General features: G+C 43.5%; 1 protein-coding gene across 2 annotated transcripts in view; it reads right to left on the bottom strand.

The window, feature by feature from the left end:
- Positions 1–4,403: 4,403 nt before the first annotated feature.
- CHD1L (chromodomain helicase DNA binding protein 1 like) overlaps positions 4,404–15,517 on the bottom strand; it is a 63,839-nt gene continuing 52,725 nt past the window's right edge. Inside the window, exons 16-23 of one of the 2 annotated variants that reach the window (XM_044452437.1) lie at positions 15,077–15,228; positions 14,772–14,935; positions 13,371–13,567; positions 10,574–10,672; positions 9,941–10,011; positions 7,147–7,261; positions 6,100–6,208; positions 4,404–5,082 (exon numbers count right to left, since the gene is read on the bottom strand). In XM_044452437.1, coding sequence (XP_044308372.1) covers positions 4,989–5,082; positions 6,100–6,208; positions 7,147–7,261; positions 9,941–10,011; positions 10,574–10,672; positions 13,371–13,567; positions 14,772–14,935; positions 15,077–15,228 — 1,001 coding nt within the window. In that variant the 3' untranslated portion in view covers positions 4,404–4,988. The remainder of the gene's footprint in view (positions 5,083–6,099; positions 6,209–7,146; positions 7,262–9,940; positions 10,012–10,573; positions 10,673–13,370; positions 13,568–14,771; positions 14,936–15,076; positions 15,229–15,517) is intronic. The other variant, XM_044452438.1, reaches the window with a different exon arrangement.

The raw sequence follows: 15,517 nt of genomic DNA, 5'->3' as shown, positions 1-15,517 counted from the left end.
AAAGCTTTTTGGTTCTCCATTTTCTTCTGGCCTTCAGGAAGCCATGCACATTGTTAATAGCTCCCTTATGAAATAAGGAAGAAATCACCTCTAGGAGGGGAGGTGATGGAGCAGTTCATTTCAGTGATGTGAAATGAGGGAGAGTACGAAACTTGATATGGTACCTGGGGGCAATGATGGATAGCACCCATGAATCCAAGGTGATGGCAGCCCAGGAGTGGAAAAAGAGCTGGAGGCGATGATTGAAGAAAAGGGAGGAAATGAGAGACAAAGGAGTCAGAGATGTCTCCTGGAATCATTTTGATGCCTCCGGGACATGCTAGGGGATCCTGGTGTCTAGGCTGCGTGGCAGTCCCATGTCTTGTAGTAGTGCTGGTAGGGCGCCTTGACTGGCATGTGGAGGAGGATCTGTGCCACTTACGGGAAGCATATGGCCTTTGGGGTGGTACCTGATTAAGCCCCATGCGGCATGCAGTATTCCTGGCTGTCGTGAGGGCGTCGTAACTCACCCGGGGGGGGGTGGATTAACTCACACTGCAGCTGGCAATAAAACTAAAGTCTTTTATTGCTACTTCCTACAAGATTTACGATACTACAGATAGGCTCTGCTGCAAAGAAATTAGGAAGGTAGGTACTCGGAGGAGGGCTTTCTCTGCGGTGGCACCCAATCTATGGAATGCGCTCCCCAGAGAGGTCCGCCTGGCGCCGTCGTTATTTGTTTTTCGGTGCCAGGCGAAGACCTTTTTATTTAAGCGTCATTTTAATTGTTAACAATATTTGCTTGTTTATCTGGCCAGGGCGACTTCTTTTATATTGTTAATTTTATATTGTTATTTTTGTATTTTATTGTATTTTATTTTGTGTTGTGAGCAGCCCTGAGGCTTCCGCAAGGGGCGGCATAGAAATGTTTTAATAAATAAATAAATAAATAAATAAATAAATAAATAAATAATAAATGGTCTAAACCAGTCAGTTACCCCTCTCTTTGTGATGCCTCCAGGGAGACCCCGTGGGATTAGCTTTTCCTCTCCCGTCTTTCCGCTCTTGCGGGGGACGAAGCTTTGTCTTGTCTTCTTTTGTTCCAATAGTCGGAAGCTACGTCTACGACTACCGTGGACTAAGGACAGTTCACCTTCTGTATCTTCTGGAGCCTGTCCAGGAGCCGCAGCATCAGAGTGTGGGGGGTTACCTGGCTCACGCTTCTCAGATTCAGAATGGGGAGAAGTCTCCCACTCAGAAGCCTCATGACTAGGCTGAGACAGGGCTGTTTGTACAGGGAGCAAAGGGTCAGTATGTGGGGGAGCTGTTTGTTCAGTAGTTCCCAAGACAGGCTGGGTGGGGGGGGGGGGCGTTTGGCTACTGGACTCCAAGCAGAAGTCACCCTGCTCTAATGTCTGGTTCTCATTTTGAACATTTGACTCTTTCTCGTGAGGTGACATCTCTGTCAAGACATCAGGCACGACACTGGCCTTCTGGACTGAGTCCATAAGATCATCTGTGGTCTCATGGAATAGTCCAGCACCAACAATTGGCATATCCTTGATTCTTGCCTTGCTTCGCCAGATAGTCCCAAAGGCTGAAGCCATGCGAAGGGGTGGAGACCTATCGCTCTGGCCATGTTACGCGTGTTGCCCTCTGCCTGGTGTCGAGCTGTGAGGATCTCCTGCCTGGCCAGGTGAGTAGCCTCCTTTTTAATTTTGTTTGCCAAATCCTGAGCAGCCTTAGTTAGCGAGGAGCATAGGGATGCAATCCTGTCCCAAAGCATGAGGTGATAGCCAGCCGTGGTGGCTTGGCAGTTAGCCATTTTTATGGAGAGAGCTACAGATGAGGAAAAGCGGCAACCGATAGTGTCAAGGCGCCTGCCCTCTTTGTCTGATGGAGTGGCATGTTCTCTTTTGGAGTGTGATTGAGCAGACTCGACAATAATGGAATTTGGTCTAGGGTGCTGAAATAGAAACTTGGGGTCCCTTTCCTGGACTTGATACATATTTTCAAGCTGGTGAGGTGGAAGAGCTACTGATGCTGGGGGATTTCCACTCGTGGTATATTGCGTCGAGTAGGGTTGATAACAGCGGGATGCTAACTGGGCCTGCTGACTCTGTGTAAACGGCTTCGAAGGCTGGGTCTAGGATTAAGTCCTAGACTATGCGTCCTACAGAGGACTTGATAGGGAAGAGTCTGGAGTCCTCCAGTACCCAAGAAAAATCAAGTGATGTTGCAGGGACACCGAGCAGCATGTCAGTGATGTTCTGGAGAGGACGCTATTGAGATTGAAGTATATTGTCCTCGCTCTGAGTGGTGTTCCTTTCTGTCCATACGTTGGCTGGGTAGAAAGGACGGGGTCGTCTATCCGAGATTCAAATTATCTGAGCAGGATCTCAAGCAGGTTTGTCCAATGGGATGCAAAGGCTAGGATCCGGGAGAGGGTTGTGCTCCGAACCTGAAGGGCTCCAATGCGACCCTTCTTGTCTAGAATCAACGGATTCCCAACGTTCCACGTAATAATCAGTGTTGAAATCCCCCTGATGTCTTAAGGGGGTTTGGTGTCTTTTATGAGAGGTCTCACCCAAAGGGGATCAAGAGCATTGTCTACTCCTTTGCTGCTCAGACTGGAGAAAAACACTCGGAACCAAAGGGGAGCAAGAGACACGTTCCTGTACCGAGGGACAATCTGATTTAGAAAGCTGAGCCAGGAAGTGTTCACCAATCTCTTCCTCTGACACCGACGTGCTTCTTAGCACTCCCCTTCTATTAAGGGTGAGTGATTTTGGTGGTTTTGCCTTTTCTGTCTTTTTCTGCTTTGTCACCTTAGGAATTTTTGCCGGCGGAGGAGCCAGCATTTCATTTACTGCTGGAGTTGGGGGGGGGGGCAAGGTGGATGGCTTTGCATCTTCCGTGTGTAAGGTGTGGCTCCAAAGCTCAGCTTTCAAATGATCAGCTCGGTGTTTTCTTGCCTGCTTCATAAAATCTTGGCAATGATAGCAAGAGTCGACAACATGAGATTCTCCCAAACAAAAAAGGCAAAGGGAATGGTCACCTGTAGGAGGGAGTTTGCTGCCACATGCAGTACAATTGTGAAACAGGGGCTTGGGTGCCATGTTTTCTCCTTGACGAGGTGCAATGAATAGGGCCTCAGAGGTATACCACTGCTCCCGTTGTCACAAAAAAATTTTAAAACCTCTTTGCTTGCTTGCTTGCTTGCTTGAAGCAGTAAAGGAAGAAACGAGGAGGAGAGAAACCTGACCAGATAGGAGTCATCTGAGACGAATAATCTGAGAGGTAAGCAGAACTTCCCGATGTGCTCACAATGATGGTCAAAGAATAACTGAGATATTGGCCGGAGCCCCGCCCTCACACTAGCTGCATAGTGGGCCGGGGTCCTGCCAAATACTAATTAATCAGCTTTGGAATCTTCCCAAAAACCCATTCCATGCATGTGTGAAGAGTCCATATGTGTGATGCAAGGAGACCACGAAGAATAACACTTATGTGCCTTTGCCTCCACTTTCCTACTCCATGGTTAAGCTAGAAGGTGTAAGTGATGAAGATGCTGCAACTGTGGTCTGTTGTTGGAGACGGAGACCCACCTTGAGGAAACTTGTTTGTACAATGCTCCTGGATGGCTGCTTCCTCCCCTCCCCACCTCAAAGTCTTTGGTAGGAGTTTCTATGCCTGAATTGCAGCACTCATTGGGTAGGAAGGTAGCTATGGAAAACCCAGGAGCTTTGAGCCAACTGGGAGGCTTCCTCTGTGGTGCAAAGGCTCCTTGCTGTCAGTTCCTGACAGTTCCCCCTTCAGACTGGCATCTGTCATTCACCTTTACAACCTCTGCTGGCTCCCTTGCTGAGGCAGAAAGAGAAGCAACCAGTCAGTGTGGCAGGGGTGAAACTGCACCTGTAACACTGGTGTCAATGACAGTGAGCACAGATTTCTGAGGACTGGCTAGGTGGGATTTGTTGTGTCCACCCTCAGAACGGGCTGGGGAGTCTGCCTTATGCTCGTCCATCTCCAGAGAAAGGAAGAAATTTGAAATGCTCCAGCTGTTGGCACCACCATGAATGTGGTGGTGGGTGGAGGCATGTCTATCTACCAGGAAGGCTGTTGAAGCCCATTGCACTCCTAGCAGAGGCAGTAGAAATTATAGCACTGCAGGGGAGTGTGCCAGCAAGCAAGGCACTGCATTCATTCCTAAGGCAGACAGCCTATTCTGTAAATGGACTGAGGATTGTATTGCCACTGAGAATAGGACTACCATAATCCAACAAATTTCTGAATCCTTTATGGCCAGTCTTTGTGTTCCTGTGACCACATGCTGGATTCTGCCCTGAAGATTATAATTTACCATCACGTGGATTTATTAGATTGCACAAAGAATCTAGTTTTCTTGATTGCTCTTCACACAATTTGACAGTGTGGTTTGCAGCATTTTAATTGGTCAATGGGAGCCAGTTAGAAAACATGCCCATCCCGCCAACCACAAATAGCCCTTTTGTTTTCAAGAGGTGCAACCTATTTCTGCAAATGATCAGCTAATTCAGTGGTTTTACTACAAATATTCATAATTTAGAGAAAGAATTGTTGTACTATTTAATTTACATAGGCACCCTTTGCCTCAAACAATTATCTGAAATGTGTACTTAAACAATTAAGGAATACTAAGTGAATAATTCTACAGACTCAAAGAATAATGCTGCTGCTTTGGTGTTGCATGGTTCTAGCTGTGCTCACAGCCAGCCGGTCTTGTCCAAGCCCAATGCTCAAGCCATGTGAGGAAGGCTTACATGCCATATCAAATTGTGGTTTGTTCTAAAAAAGTGAACGTATGGTTGAACGTTGGATAATCCTGATACAGCACAATTCATCCCCCTTATATAGAAATAGTCTGATCTATACAGTTGTGAGTGTTTTCTAAAAACAATTCAAGAGATCCACATGAATGCTAAGCAGCTGAACATACAGCAGGAAAATGGTTCATGCGCTGCAAGGAATTACTTCTGCACAACTGCTGAAGGTTGAAAGGCTGGTGTTGACGTTGTGGATGCTTGTGAAGAAGCAGATATTTTAGTTCTAGGAAAGTAATATCTAAAGAGAAAAGTTAAGGAGTTGTCAAAAATAACTACAATTAGCTGCTTTAAATCTGAAGTTAAAATACTCCTTCAGCATACAGTGTTCATCACGGAATCACTTACACGGGTTTAATCTGATCTACTTTATTACCATGAGTTTGTATTCATTGATCTCAATGGTACCTTTTGAGAAATATTAAGAATGGATAGTACTCCCCTACCCCAAAGCTGAGGGAAGAGAATGTCAGAGGAAGACAAAAATCAAGTGATGTGTCTGGGTGAGATGGGGAAGCAATCCCCTTCTCCACCGAGGCAGCCATCTTTTTTCTCCCCAAAGTAATCCTGGAAATAATACATCAGCACAGAAGCTTTCATGGCTCCAATTTGAAAGCACACAGCAGCCAGTTCAATTTAGTTTCATTACAATGTAAAAAAGGGAGAAGTGGAGAGAAGCCATTGTCACTTAATAATTTAATTTATTACTCTGCTGCCCACTCCCTCTTGAATACCTACCCCCCCCCAAATATCTACATTATCCCTTCATCAAGGACATTTTAACCTCATTTTCTTATCAAAATATAATAAAACAGAGCTGCCATGACTGTTGTGACATAGTCTTACAAAGGCCCTCCTCTCAGAACCTTGAAAAAAATCTCAGCACAGTTTGCCCCGAATGACAACTCCCCCCCTCCCTTAAGTAGATAGGGGTAGGGAGATAATTTGGATTTCCTGCATCAGCTAGAAAAATGTTTTCTGGGCATCTATGGAATCCATTGCTCTCAACTCTGAAGTTTTTTTTTTTTTTTTTTTTTGAACTCTTAAAATTCTTGGGGAAATGTTTTGATGAAGAAAACATAAAACTGATTATTCATGATTAATAGTTTGAAAAGCCCTAATTCACAAATTTTGAAAGGCCTTAATTCACTGTGTGGAATATACGCAGTGGATTTCCAGTCTCTGTATTTGGCTTTTACAGATATGGTACTCTGTTTTAAGTACAGGAAAATACACAAATACAAAATCATAAGGATACACAAATGTGGGGATTCCTCTTGTTGCCAAGTATTTCCGGATAAGACGCTCTGTTCCATACCAGTTAAAGCCTCTTGATGAATATCCAATGCGAGGTAAGTGGACGCTGGCTAAGGGAGAGAAAGAGCTGCAGTTCAGATGAAATATACAACAATGGAAAGGGAACGCTGTTCTGTGCTAAGAGCAGCTCAGACCTTTGCTTGTATCTTGTGAGAATAGTTCAGTAGGTAGACTCAGTACTACTGGGACCTTCAAACCAATTTAAGCCTGACCAGGAACTTAGGGCAGGTCTGTATTTCAAACCTCTTTATAGCTTCTGCCCAAGATTTACTGTCTATTCTGAGCTTTACAAATGCTTGTGAGATCTCCTACCTCCTCCTAAGAGTACAGTTCTTGCCGTTTCTTCATGAAAAGGCATGAAACTCCAACCAATTTAGTACAAAGCCTAGATTTGTGTACTATTTCACCCCACAAACAACTTGAGGATATTATCTGCAACCTTTTGATTTTCACTTTATTAATTAATTAATTAATTAAAACATTTTTATGCCGCCCCATTTGCCAAAGCCTCGGGGCGGCTTACAACAACTTTATGCTCTAGAGATGGTGAACTCAACACCAAGTGAACTGGCCCCCCATTTAAAAAGTTTGGGGACCCCTGGTTTAGAGCCTACCAAGCGTATGGAGAAAAGGCACGGGGGAACTGCTGAAAGTAGGGGAAGCTTCTGATGGGAAGAGATTATTTTATCCATCAGTGTTACAACTGTTGCTGACGAGGAACCTTCTCACAGGATTGTCCTGCAGTCGTAGGAATGCCAGAGCAGGAGTCCCCAGTGTTGTGCCTTCCGGATGTTGGACAAAAATGGAGAAGACTATTATATAGCTCACTTTGTGCATTGTACTAGGGGGAGGCTGTACTAGGGTGCAATATACTCTAGCTGGAATAGCTCAGCAAAGAGTTTCAGTCCAATCAGGAGTTTCCTCTGCAAACTGAGAAGCACCCTGTTTCTTCCATTTCAGCGTCTCTCATTTCAACAGGCAAACTTACCATCCCTTTTCTTGGCTGCCAAATAGATTTTCTTTAAACCCCTTTCCAAAGCAGGGAGCTTAATTTCAGACAATGTGTTGGAGCTGTCTCGGTGCTGTGCTACAACAAGGGCCAACTAGAAGAAATTATACATGTGAGTGAATCTGGCAATGTAAGACTAATTGCCTAGCTCAGTGAAACAGAACACACACACACACACACACCCCACCACCATACACACATTTTGTAAGTACCAAGGTGCCTCTGAATTCAGTTAGAAGAAATCCCAATACTGAGGCTTTTATTGTATTATCCTATCATCCCCTTGTCTAAATGTTGCTTAAAAACATAAATAGATCCTAAAATGGATCCTTTAAGAGTCTTGGGAGGACTTCCAGTTGGTGTTGTGGTGAGACGGCTGTGAAGAGCGGGGGTTCCCGTTATCACACTGGAATCTGTTCATCAGAGAGCCGTGGGAGGCTCATCCAAGCCCTGTCGGGGCAAAGATTAGATTGTCCAAGCATTCTTCTGGTTGGTGTGGGGTGGTGGCTCCGCATTTACTGGGAGAAATTCGGGCTTTTCTAAATCGAAAAACACAGGGGAGAGATCAGCTCCCTGCAAGCCATAGACGACTGGATAATAGCATAGAATAATAGCTAGAAGTTCATCAGACCTGCTGGGTGAGCATTTCTATTTTTTTTCTTCAATATTACCCGTGAAAGAGCTGCAGCAGTTACTAATTGGCATAAAGAAGAAAGGAAAGCCCCTTTGATGTTCCCCCCACGGAGTTTTAAGTGGCGATTGATCTGGGGGAGAGGAATTGAGGGTTTTTTTTGGAAAGTTTGTGGCTGGAGAGAAAGGCCTCCTTTGTTTAACCTCCCAAAGGGCGAAGAAGCAGAATAAATAATTACTGTGGAATAAGTGATAGAAGGACTAAGCTTAATTGCTGAACAGCCATTTTTTGGAGCCCTTCTTGTAAACAATTCTTGTGCCAGGAATAACAAAAGCTCGTTCCTTTTGTGACTCATTTAAAGACAAAATAGCTCTTTTCGCTTGTTATACTAGAGATGGAGAAGGTATCTAATTATTTGAGACAGATTATGTTTAGGTGGTTAACGCCAGAAGGAATATTTTTCACCTGGACTTTACAAGATACAAACTGGACTTGATTTTTAAGGCACAAGAGTTTTATGAAAAATTTAGATGTATGCTTGAAGAGGAAGAAGCGGGTGCCTCAAAAGAAGGAGGGAAAGGTGCCGAACCAATGGAACTAACAACATATCATTCTGAGGAAGGAGAAATAGTGAATACTGACTTACAACAAGAAGTACAGACACTGGAAATGGATACTGACTCACAACAAGACGTACAGATACTGAAAACAAAGGAAAAGAGAAGAGGTAGAGGTGTAAAGAAGAAATAAGAGAATTTTGTATTTTAAAGGGAATGATTTGCAAATGGGTTGGCACACTTATGTGTGGTATGAGAAGGTTAAGTCACATGGTTCTTTTTTAAGTCACTATATTAGAAAATCATTAATGTCGGTGTGGGAAAAGTTAAAGATAAAACTGTATAATAAATTACTAAGATGGCTTTCACCCATGGAAGCTTTTGTGTATCCAAATGCATTGAATTTTGAAGGGATTGTAAGATATGATGACATTTGGATAAAGATGGAGGACTGAAATTGAATTAAGAAACACAAGAACAGGGAGTTGATATCTCTTGGTGGCATAAGGTGCAGATACAATCGAGATATGCTAAGGATTGTAAAGCGTGGGGGTTTTATAAGGACTTAACAGTGTTTGACCAAGTGATGCTTAAATCAGATGAGAAAATGGTTAAAAGATTATATGACTTCTTTCTTGATAGGAAAATGGAAGATGAACAGGTTAAGGAAACTATGTTAACATGAGCACAAAATCTTAGATATAATATTGAATTAGAAAAGTGGTAAAAGCTGTGGGAGAGAAATATCAAGGTAACATTAGCAACTTCGTATAAAGAAAACTTGTATAAAATGTTTTATAGATGGTATCTGTCACCAAATAGATTAGCTAAGGTGTTTCCAAATATGTCAAATGGATGTTGGATATGTAAACATAAATTGGGTACTTTTTATTATATGTGGTGGGCTTGCGATAATGTGAAAATACATAAATGGCTCGAGGAAATGTTACAAAAATCCTTAGTTTTTAAACCTGAAGGTTTTTTTATTAGGCATTATACTGGAGGACATTAGTAAATAAGAAATATATTTGATTTTACATGTAATCACTGCTCAACACTGGAAAAGTGAAGAATTACCCACCGATGAACTGATTCTAAAAAAGATCCTGGATGGTGCAGAAATGGATAGATTGATTTTATCATAGAAGAAGAAGGAAGATACTGACTTCTATCAAACTTGGGAATCTTTTTATTATTGACTACAGAAACAGGACTTCACATAGATTTAAATATGTTTTTAAGTTATCATAAATGGAAAAAGAAGGGTGTGGGGGCTGACCCAGTGGGCTCGATGTTTTTGATGATGGATGTTGTTTCTAGTTTTCTTTTTGTTTTTTTAGGATTATAAATTCTCAAATAAAACTTATTTTTTTAAAAAAGCATCTTGCCAGAGCTTTTGGAGGTTCTGAGCTTCCAAAACAGCTTCCAAGAACATACCTTGGTAAATTTTAAATTCTGTAACTGTAGAAACATTTCTAGCATATTCTTTGTTTAGCTGCATATAATATCTGGCTTGTACCTACAAGGAATAAAATTGGGAATGACTCAAATGAAAGACGAGAAAACCAGCTTTTTGTATAGTTACCAAGTCCTGCCCTTTGTTTCTTGATTCTTTATCATCAATGGGGAATAAAAGAGTTCCTCCCAATGTCAGGTCTGCAGAAGGAAGGAGGGAGGGAGGGGGGAAAAGGAAACAGAGCAAGGGAAGAAACAAACTTTATTTGTTCTTTCACATTATATTTAGCATAAGAGATCTCTGTCAAATAGGGAACAGAGTCAGCAAAACAGCAGACAAAGGAAATAATAATAATGATGATAATAATATCAAGAATTTATTTATTTTTATTTTATTTATTTTTTTATTTATATCCTGCCTTTTCCTACAAAGGGCTCAAGGCAGCTTACATCATTCTCCTCCTCCATCTTATCCCCACAACAACAACCCTGTGAGGTAGGTTGGGCTGAGAGTCTATGACTGGCCCAAAGCCATCCAGTTGGCTCCATGGTCGAGTGGGGACTAGAACCCAGATTGTCTGAGTCCCAGTCCCACGCTCTTAACCACTACGCCACACTGGCTCCCAGAGCAGAGCGTGTGTTCCTTTCTCACCCCTGAACTTGGCCTAGGTTTTCCTGTCCTTGAAACAAGAATATAAAATAAAATATAAGAAAGGGAGAAATCCCCTAAAACTACGGAAGGTTTTGGCCATATCTGGCTTACCATTCATCTTTCCTGCCAACTCATATATTTTCTTTGGTTGGTCAGAACGATTCCTCAGAGCTGTGAATAAGCCTCCTTCTCCCCAATGGCCAGAGTCATCTAAAACAAAAGATTACGTGTAAGAGGTTTCTACTGAAAACTGAAGGGAAAAAGTCAACGAGTCAGGAGTTCAAACAGATGAGCTTCCAAGACTTGATAGGAAATCCATCATCAGAATCCTTGATGTTTCTTTTTCCTGAAGATTGGCACCGCAGATGCAAAGACATGGAGCTTCATAAAAATAGAGGAATTAGCATGACTTGCATTACAGACTTCTTGACTGGATTTTTTAGTGTGGAAGAACAGAGAGAGAATCAGATCCTAAAGGAAAGGAAACAATGTAATACAAAAGCTAACTTTCTCCAGCACAGTTTGGACACCTGGGTCTTATGTAACAAAAGGGCGTCTACAAACTAGTTCTATGCATTTCACGTGGACTATTCAAACGATTTCTGTTGCTCACTAATGTGCTTTGCAGCAGTCATCGTGCAGTAGGAGAGTATTCTGGTGGGAAAAAGGCAGGCTGAGTGCTGGATGAAGCTAATGAAACACGTACTAAAAACTTCCAGGACACTTGTCTTTATGAGAATTTATCTCATTGTGACAGTGTAAGACACACAAATTATAGGTTGGGAACCAGAGCTAGCATATGGCTTCATTTTTCACAGGTTTTCTTCCTGAAGGCAAATAGGAATCATGAGGCTTATGTTAGTCCCCTAATTCATTAAAAAACTGTATGGGAGGGGGATGCTATCTGTAGTAGTTATGAAGCATCCAAACAGTCAACGTTAGCTTGCATGCAAATTAATTCTGTCCCTTTTGGTGTTCCGTAGCTTTTGTAGAGCTATAATGGATCAGAATGATACAACTTCAAATAACGGGTCAGAATGGGCTTCCTGGGCCATCTAGTCTGAACCCTGGCTCCATCCAGCTCTGCTCATGTAATCACCAATATGTGATTTCCAATATTTTGTTAAACACCCTCACTGACAGGGTCACCCCACCTCCTGTGGAAGCCCATTCCATATCCTAGGGGTCCTGTCAGGAAGTACTTCCTGACATCCAACCTGAGACCCAGTTCCTTGAGCTTTGCCCCTCTGGATCACATCCTTCCCTCCACCACAGGGAAGAACAGGTAATGACCCTCTACCATGTGACACCCCTTTCCATACTTATGTATTACTATCAGATCGCCTCTGAGTCTCCTCCTCTCCAGGCTGAAAAGACCCAGCTCCCTCAATCTCATATGTCATCCCCTGCAATCCAGCTACCATCCTTGTTATCCTGTGCTGAACTGATTTTAACCGAGTGGAGCTCAGAACTAGATGCTCCAGTTGTGGGTGCACCAGAGTCTTATAAAGTGGCACTAACACCTCTCTCAATCTGCAAGCCACACTTCTGGCTATATATCCAAGGGTGTTGTTTGCCTTCTTAGCCACCATGTCACACAGCTGGCTCACATTTAACCTGCTATCGACAAATACCCCGAAATCCCTTTCACAAGGCTGCTCTCCAGCCACTTGTCCCCATGAATGGGGGTGAGTGGCAGGTCAAGTATTAGAAGCTGGGACTTTACAAGGGCCAACTTTGGTCCATTGAAGACCAGACTGGGGAAAGTCTCATGGGAGACGGTACTGGAAGGCAAGGGAGTTGAAGAGGGGTGATTGGTGCTAAAAAGGAAGGTCTTGGAGGTGCAAGCCTTGATGATACCCCTAGTTAGCAAGGTGGGGAGGCGAAGGAGAATGCCCCCATGGATGAGAAGTGGTTAAGAGGCACTAGGTGTAAGAGGAACCTCTGTAGAAAATGGATACTGGGGCAAGTAAACAAAAGGGTATACCAGGAGGAGGAGGCTCATTGCAGAAGGATTCTTCACAAGGCTAAGGCGGATTATGAGCTGAGACTTGCAAAGAATATCAGCAGCAACAAAAAGGGCTTCTATCAACATAGCAAATAGCAGGAGGAAGGGGAGACCGGCGGTGGGACCGCTTACTAAGGAGGAAGAGCTTTCGGTGACTGATGAAAGGGAACAGGAGCAGTTGCTAAATGAGTACTTTGCCTCTGTGTTTTGCCAGAGCGTGAATCTCAGGCAGTTAGCCTGCTGCCTGCGCATTTTCTTTTAGAAATGCTTGGCAGTGAGGGCTACTCTTGATGGTGTGCCCCTTGCTGAGGCAGAGGAGGCCCGAAAGTGGCTGTCCATGGCAGGCAGCAGAGTAGTGCACAACATGCAGCAGAGGAAAAGCTGGGCCAGCCATGTTCAGCGGTACAGCGAGCACACAGAGGAAAAGAGGAAGAGCGAAGGAGAGTGCAAAAGGCGGCAAGGCATCACAGGTAGTGGTAGAGAAAAACAGAAGGAAAGGGGTTTTGTTCTTTTTGTTTTAATAGGAAAGGGAGAACAAAACGTGTGAGCTGGTAAGTAGAAGGAGCAGTGGAACGTGTGATTCAACAAAGTGAATGTAGGAGCAGTCAAAAGGAACTGGGGGACTGGGCAGGAGCCTCCTTTTTCATCCAGACCCCCAGAAGGGGCAGGATGGGGCTCCCACTGAGCTCCCACTGACACTGAGCTATGGAAGTTTCTCCGATTCAGGCTTGTGCTGTAAAGCCCATATATGTGTGATGCACAAAGACCATGAAGAAGAATACATGCTTCATCTCAACTCATAAGCAAGAGAGGAATGCTACCTAAATGTGACTGCTCAGAAATCCATCTAATCAAGTGCACAAGAACAACACTTATTGTAGCAAAGTTTATTTCACCTACCTACACAATGCACAATGATTGCATCCTCTTCTCTTGCTGTAGGATGAGTAACATCACCCATAATGTACTTGATGGAGCTCACTTCTGGATCTGTATACTCCAAATCCATATCCAGCCTCTCTTCCTCCTCCTCCTCACTGCTCTCTTCTGACTCGAGACAGCAAGACCTGTAGTGATTCGCTTTCCACAAGGTCATCCTGAAAGAACCAATGCAAATATCAATTCAGCTTAAGCCTTCTGAATGAGAAACAATCTGTTGATGATATAAAGCCAGTAGAGCCCCCGACACAGCAGGGCTAGGTCTTCTGGAGGCAGTAGGTTTTACCAGACCATAAAGCAAGGGGAGGGCCAGGCTCCTGCTCATTCCATGACGCCGAGCTTTGGAAATTTAATCTGATCAAGGCCTCGCACTCTGCGGCAAGCCCATAGGAGTGATTGCACAGAAACCACAAAGAAGACCTGGGCATGTTCAGCCGTGAGAAGACTGGGGGGGGGGGGACATGATATCCTTCTGTCCCTCTATAAGTACCTCAAAGGCTGTCACAAAAAGGAAGGTCAAGATCTCTTCTTGCTGATGCCAGCGTGTAAGACACGGAATAATCGATTCAAGCTGTGACAACCCAGATTCAGGCTAGATATCAGGAAAAGCTTCCTCACTGTCAGAGCAATACAGCAGTGGAACCAGCTGCCCAGAGAGGTGGTGGGCTCTCCCACACTAGAGACATTCAAAAAGAAACCGGACAGCCATCTAAGTGGGATGGGGTAACTGCCAGAGCAGCGGTTTGGACTGGATGACCTTCATGGCCCTTTCCAACTGCTATTCTGTGATTCTAGGATTCTAACTAGCACCAACTTTCCAAGGTTTACAAAACAGTTTGAATCCCTACTGCCAGTTCAGATCTATAAATGGAGCAAACCAGCAAAAAGACAAACCCTAATTAAACTCGCTCATCCTCAAAGTAGCTTCCTCAGGTGGCACCCATCACTTCACCCCATGAATCTACATGGCAATACCCTACCCTCTTGCTGGATTAAAAAGGAAGCATGTTGGTGCACTAGAGCAGAGGCAAACAGAGATTAGATCATCCATTTCCTCATTAAGCTTCAGCAGCTTGCATTACTTTCAGCTCTTTTCCTTCGCTGTGAGAAAAGGTCTGGGGACTATACCATGGCAGGAAATGTGATGTGGAATAATGGCTTTAATCCCGTTTACAGCAACAGCAGAGAAGCAAAGGCGGGTGAACCCTCCCCCAACTTAGTGTGGAAGCAGTCTAAGTTCGGTAGAGATTTTGAAAGCCAGAGTACCAGATACAAATCCTTAATCCAAATGGGGCATTGCTGCAACAGCAGATAACGTTGAGAAAGGTACTGCTTATGAGATTCATGCAGAGATAGTTTTACCTTTTCTGATGCTCAGCTTCTGCTGCCTTCTTCCTCTTTTCCTCCTTGATCCTGGCCCTCTTTGCTGCTGCCTTCTGTAGCTTTTCTCGACGGGCCTCCACTTCTTCTGGGCAAAGTTTGCGTCTTTTTTTAATGGGTCCCATGTGAATGTCTGTGAGAAGAACCTGAAGGAGCAATGGAATTCATGGATTAAAGCTCACTTTTCCATCTCTAATTGGTGTTATGTCCTTCCATGATCAGTTTTCAGGAATCTGGTTATAAACAAGCAAAGCACCCAAGGTGTCAAAATATCACATTTTACCTATCCTTACATTTGCTTTATTTCGGAGAGCTCTTCCTTCTTGATGTATGTCTTCGAAGAGAGATTTCTGAAGACTCAGCAGCTGATCAAAGGTCTTCAAGTCTTCAGAGCTAGGTTCCTTGGAGTAGTCTTTGCCTTCATATACATACATGTGGCCTTAAAAAAACAACCATTTCAAAGTGAACCATGGACTTCATAGAACATTTTGCTTTAAGATCAAGTTTAGGCTTCTTTTAAAGAGCTGCCCTTTCATGCCTTTCCCTTTATTTAGCATGCTATGCCTTGTTAGGCAACCCAGCCATTTATTTTATTCCCCATGTATTGGTTTTAACAGTAAGCGAAAATCAATAGCAGGATGAAGGAACAAGTGATAAAATGAATGTAGTGCAAACAAAAATATTTTTATTCTCTCTGTTTAAGCTAACAACAGTTATATTTACAAAGG

The sequence above is a fragment of the Varanus komodoensis genome, unplaced genomic scaffold (genome assembly GCF_004798865.1).
Source record: "Varanus komodoensis strain SLA01 unplaced genomic scaffold, ASM479886v1 scaffold72, whole genome shotgun sequence".
NCBI lineage: Eukaryota > Metazoa > Chordata > Lepidosauria > Squamata > Varanidae > Varanus > Varanus komodoensis.
The sequence above is the reverse complement of the archived record's forward strand: the minus strand, read 5'-3'. Positions and strand labels throughout refer to the sequence as shown.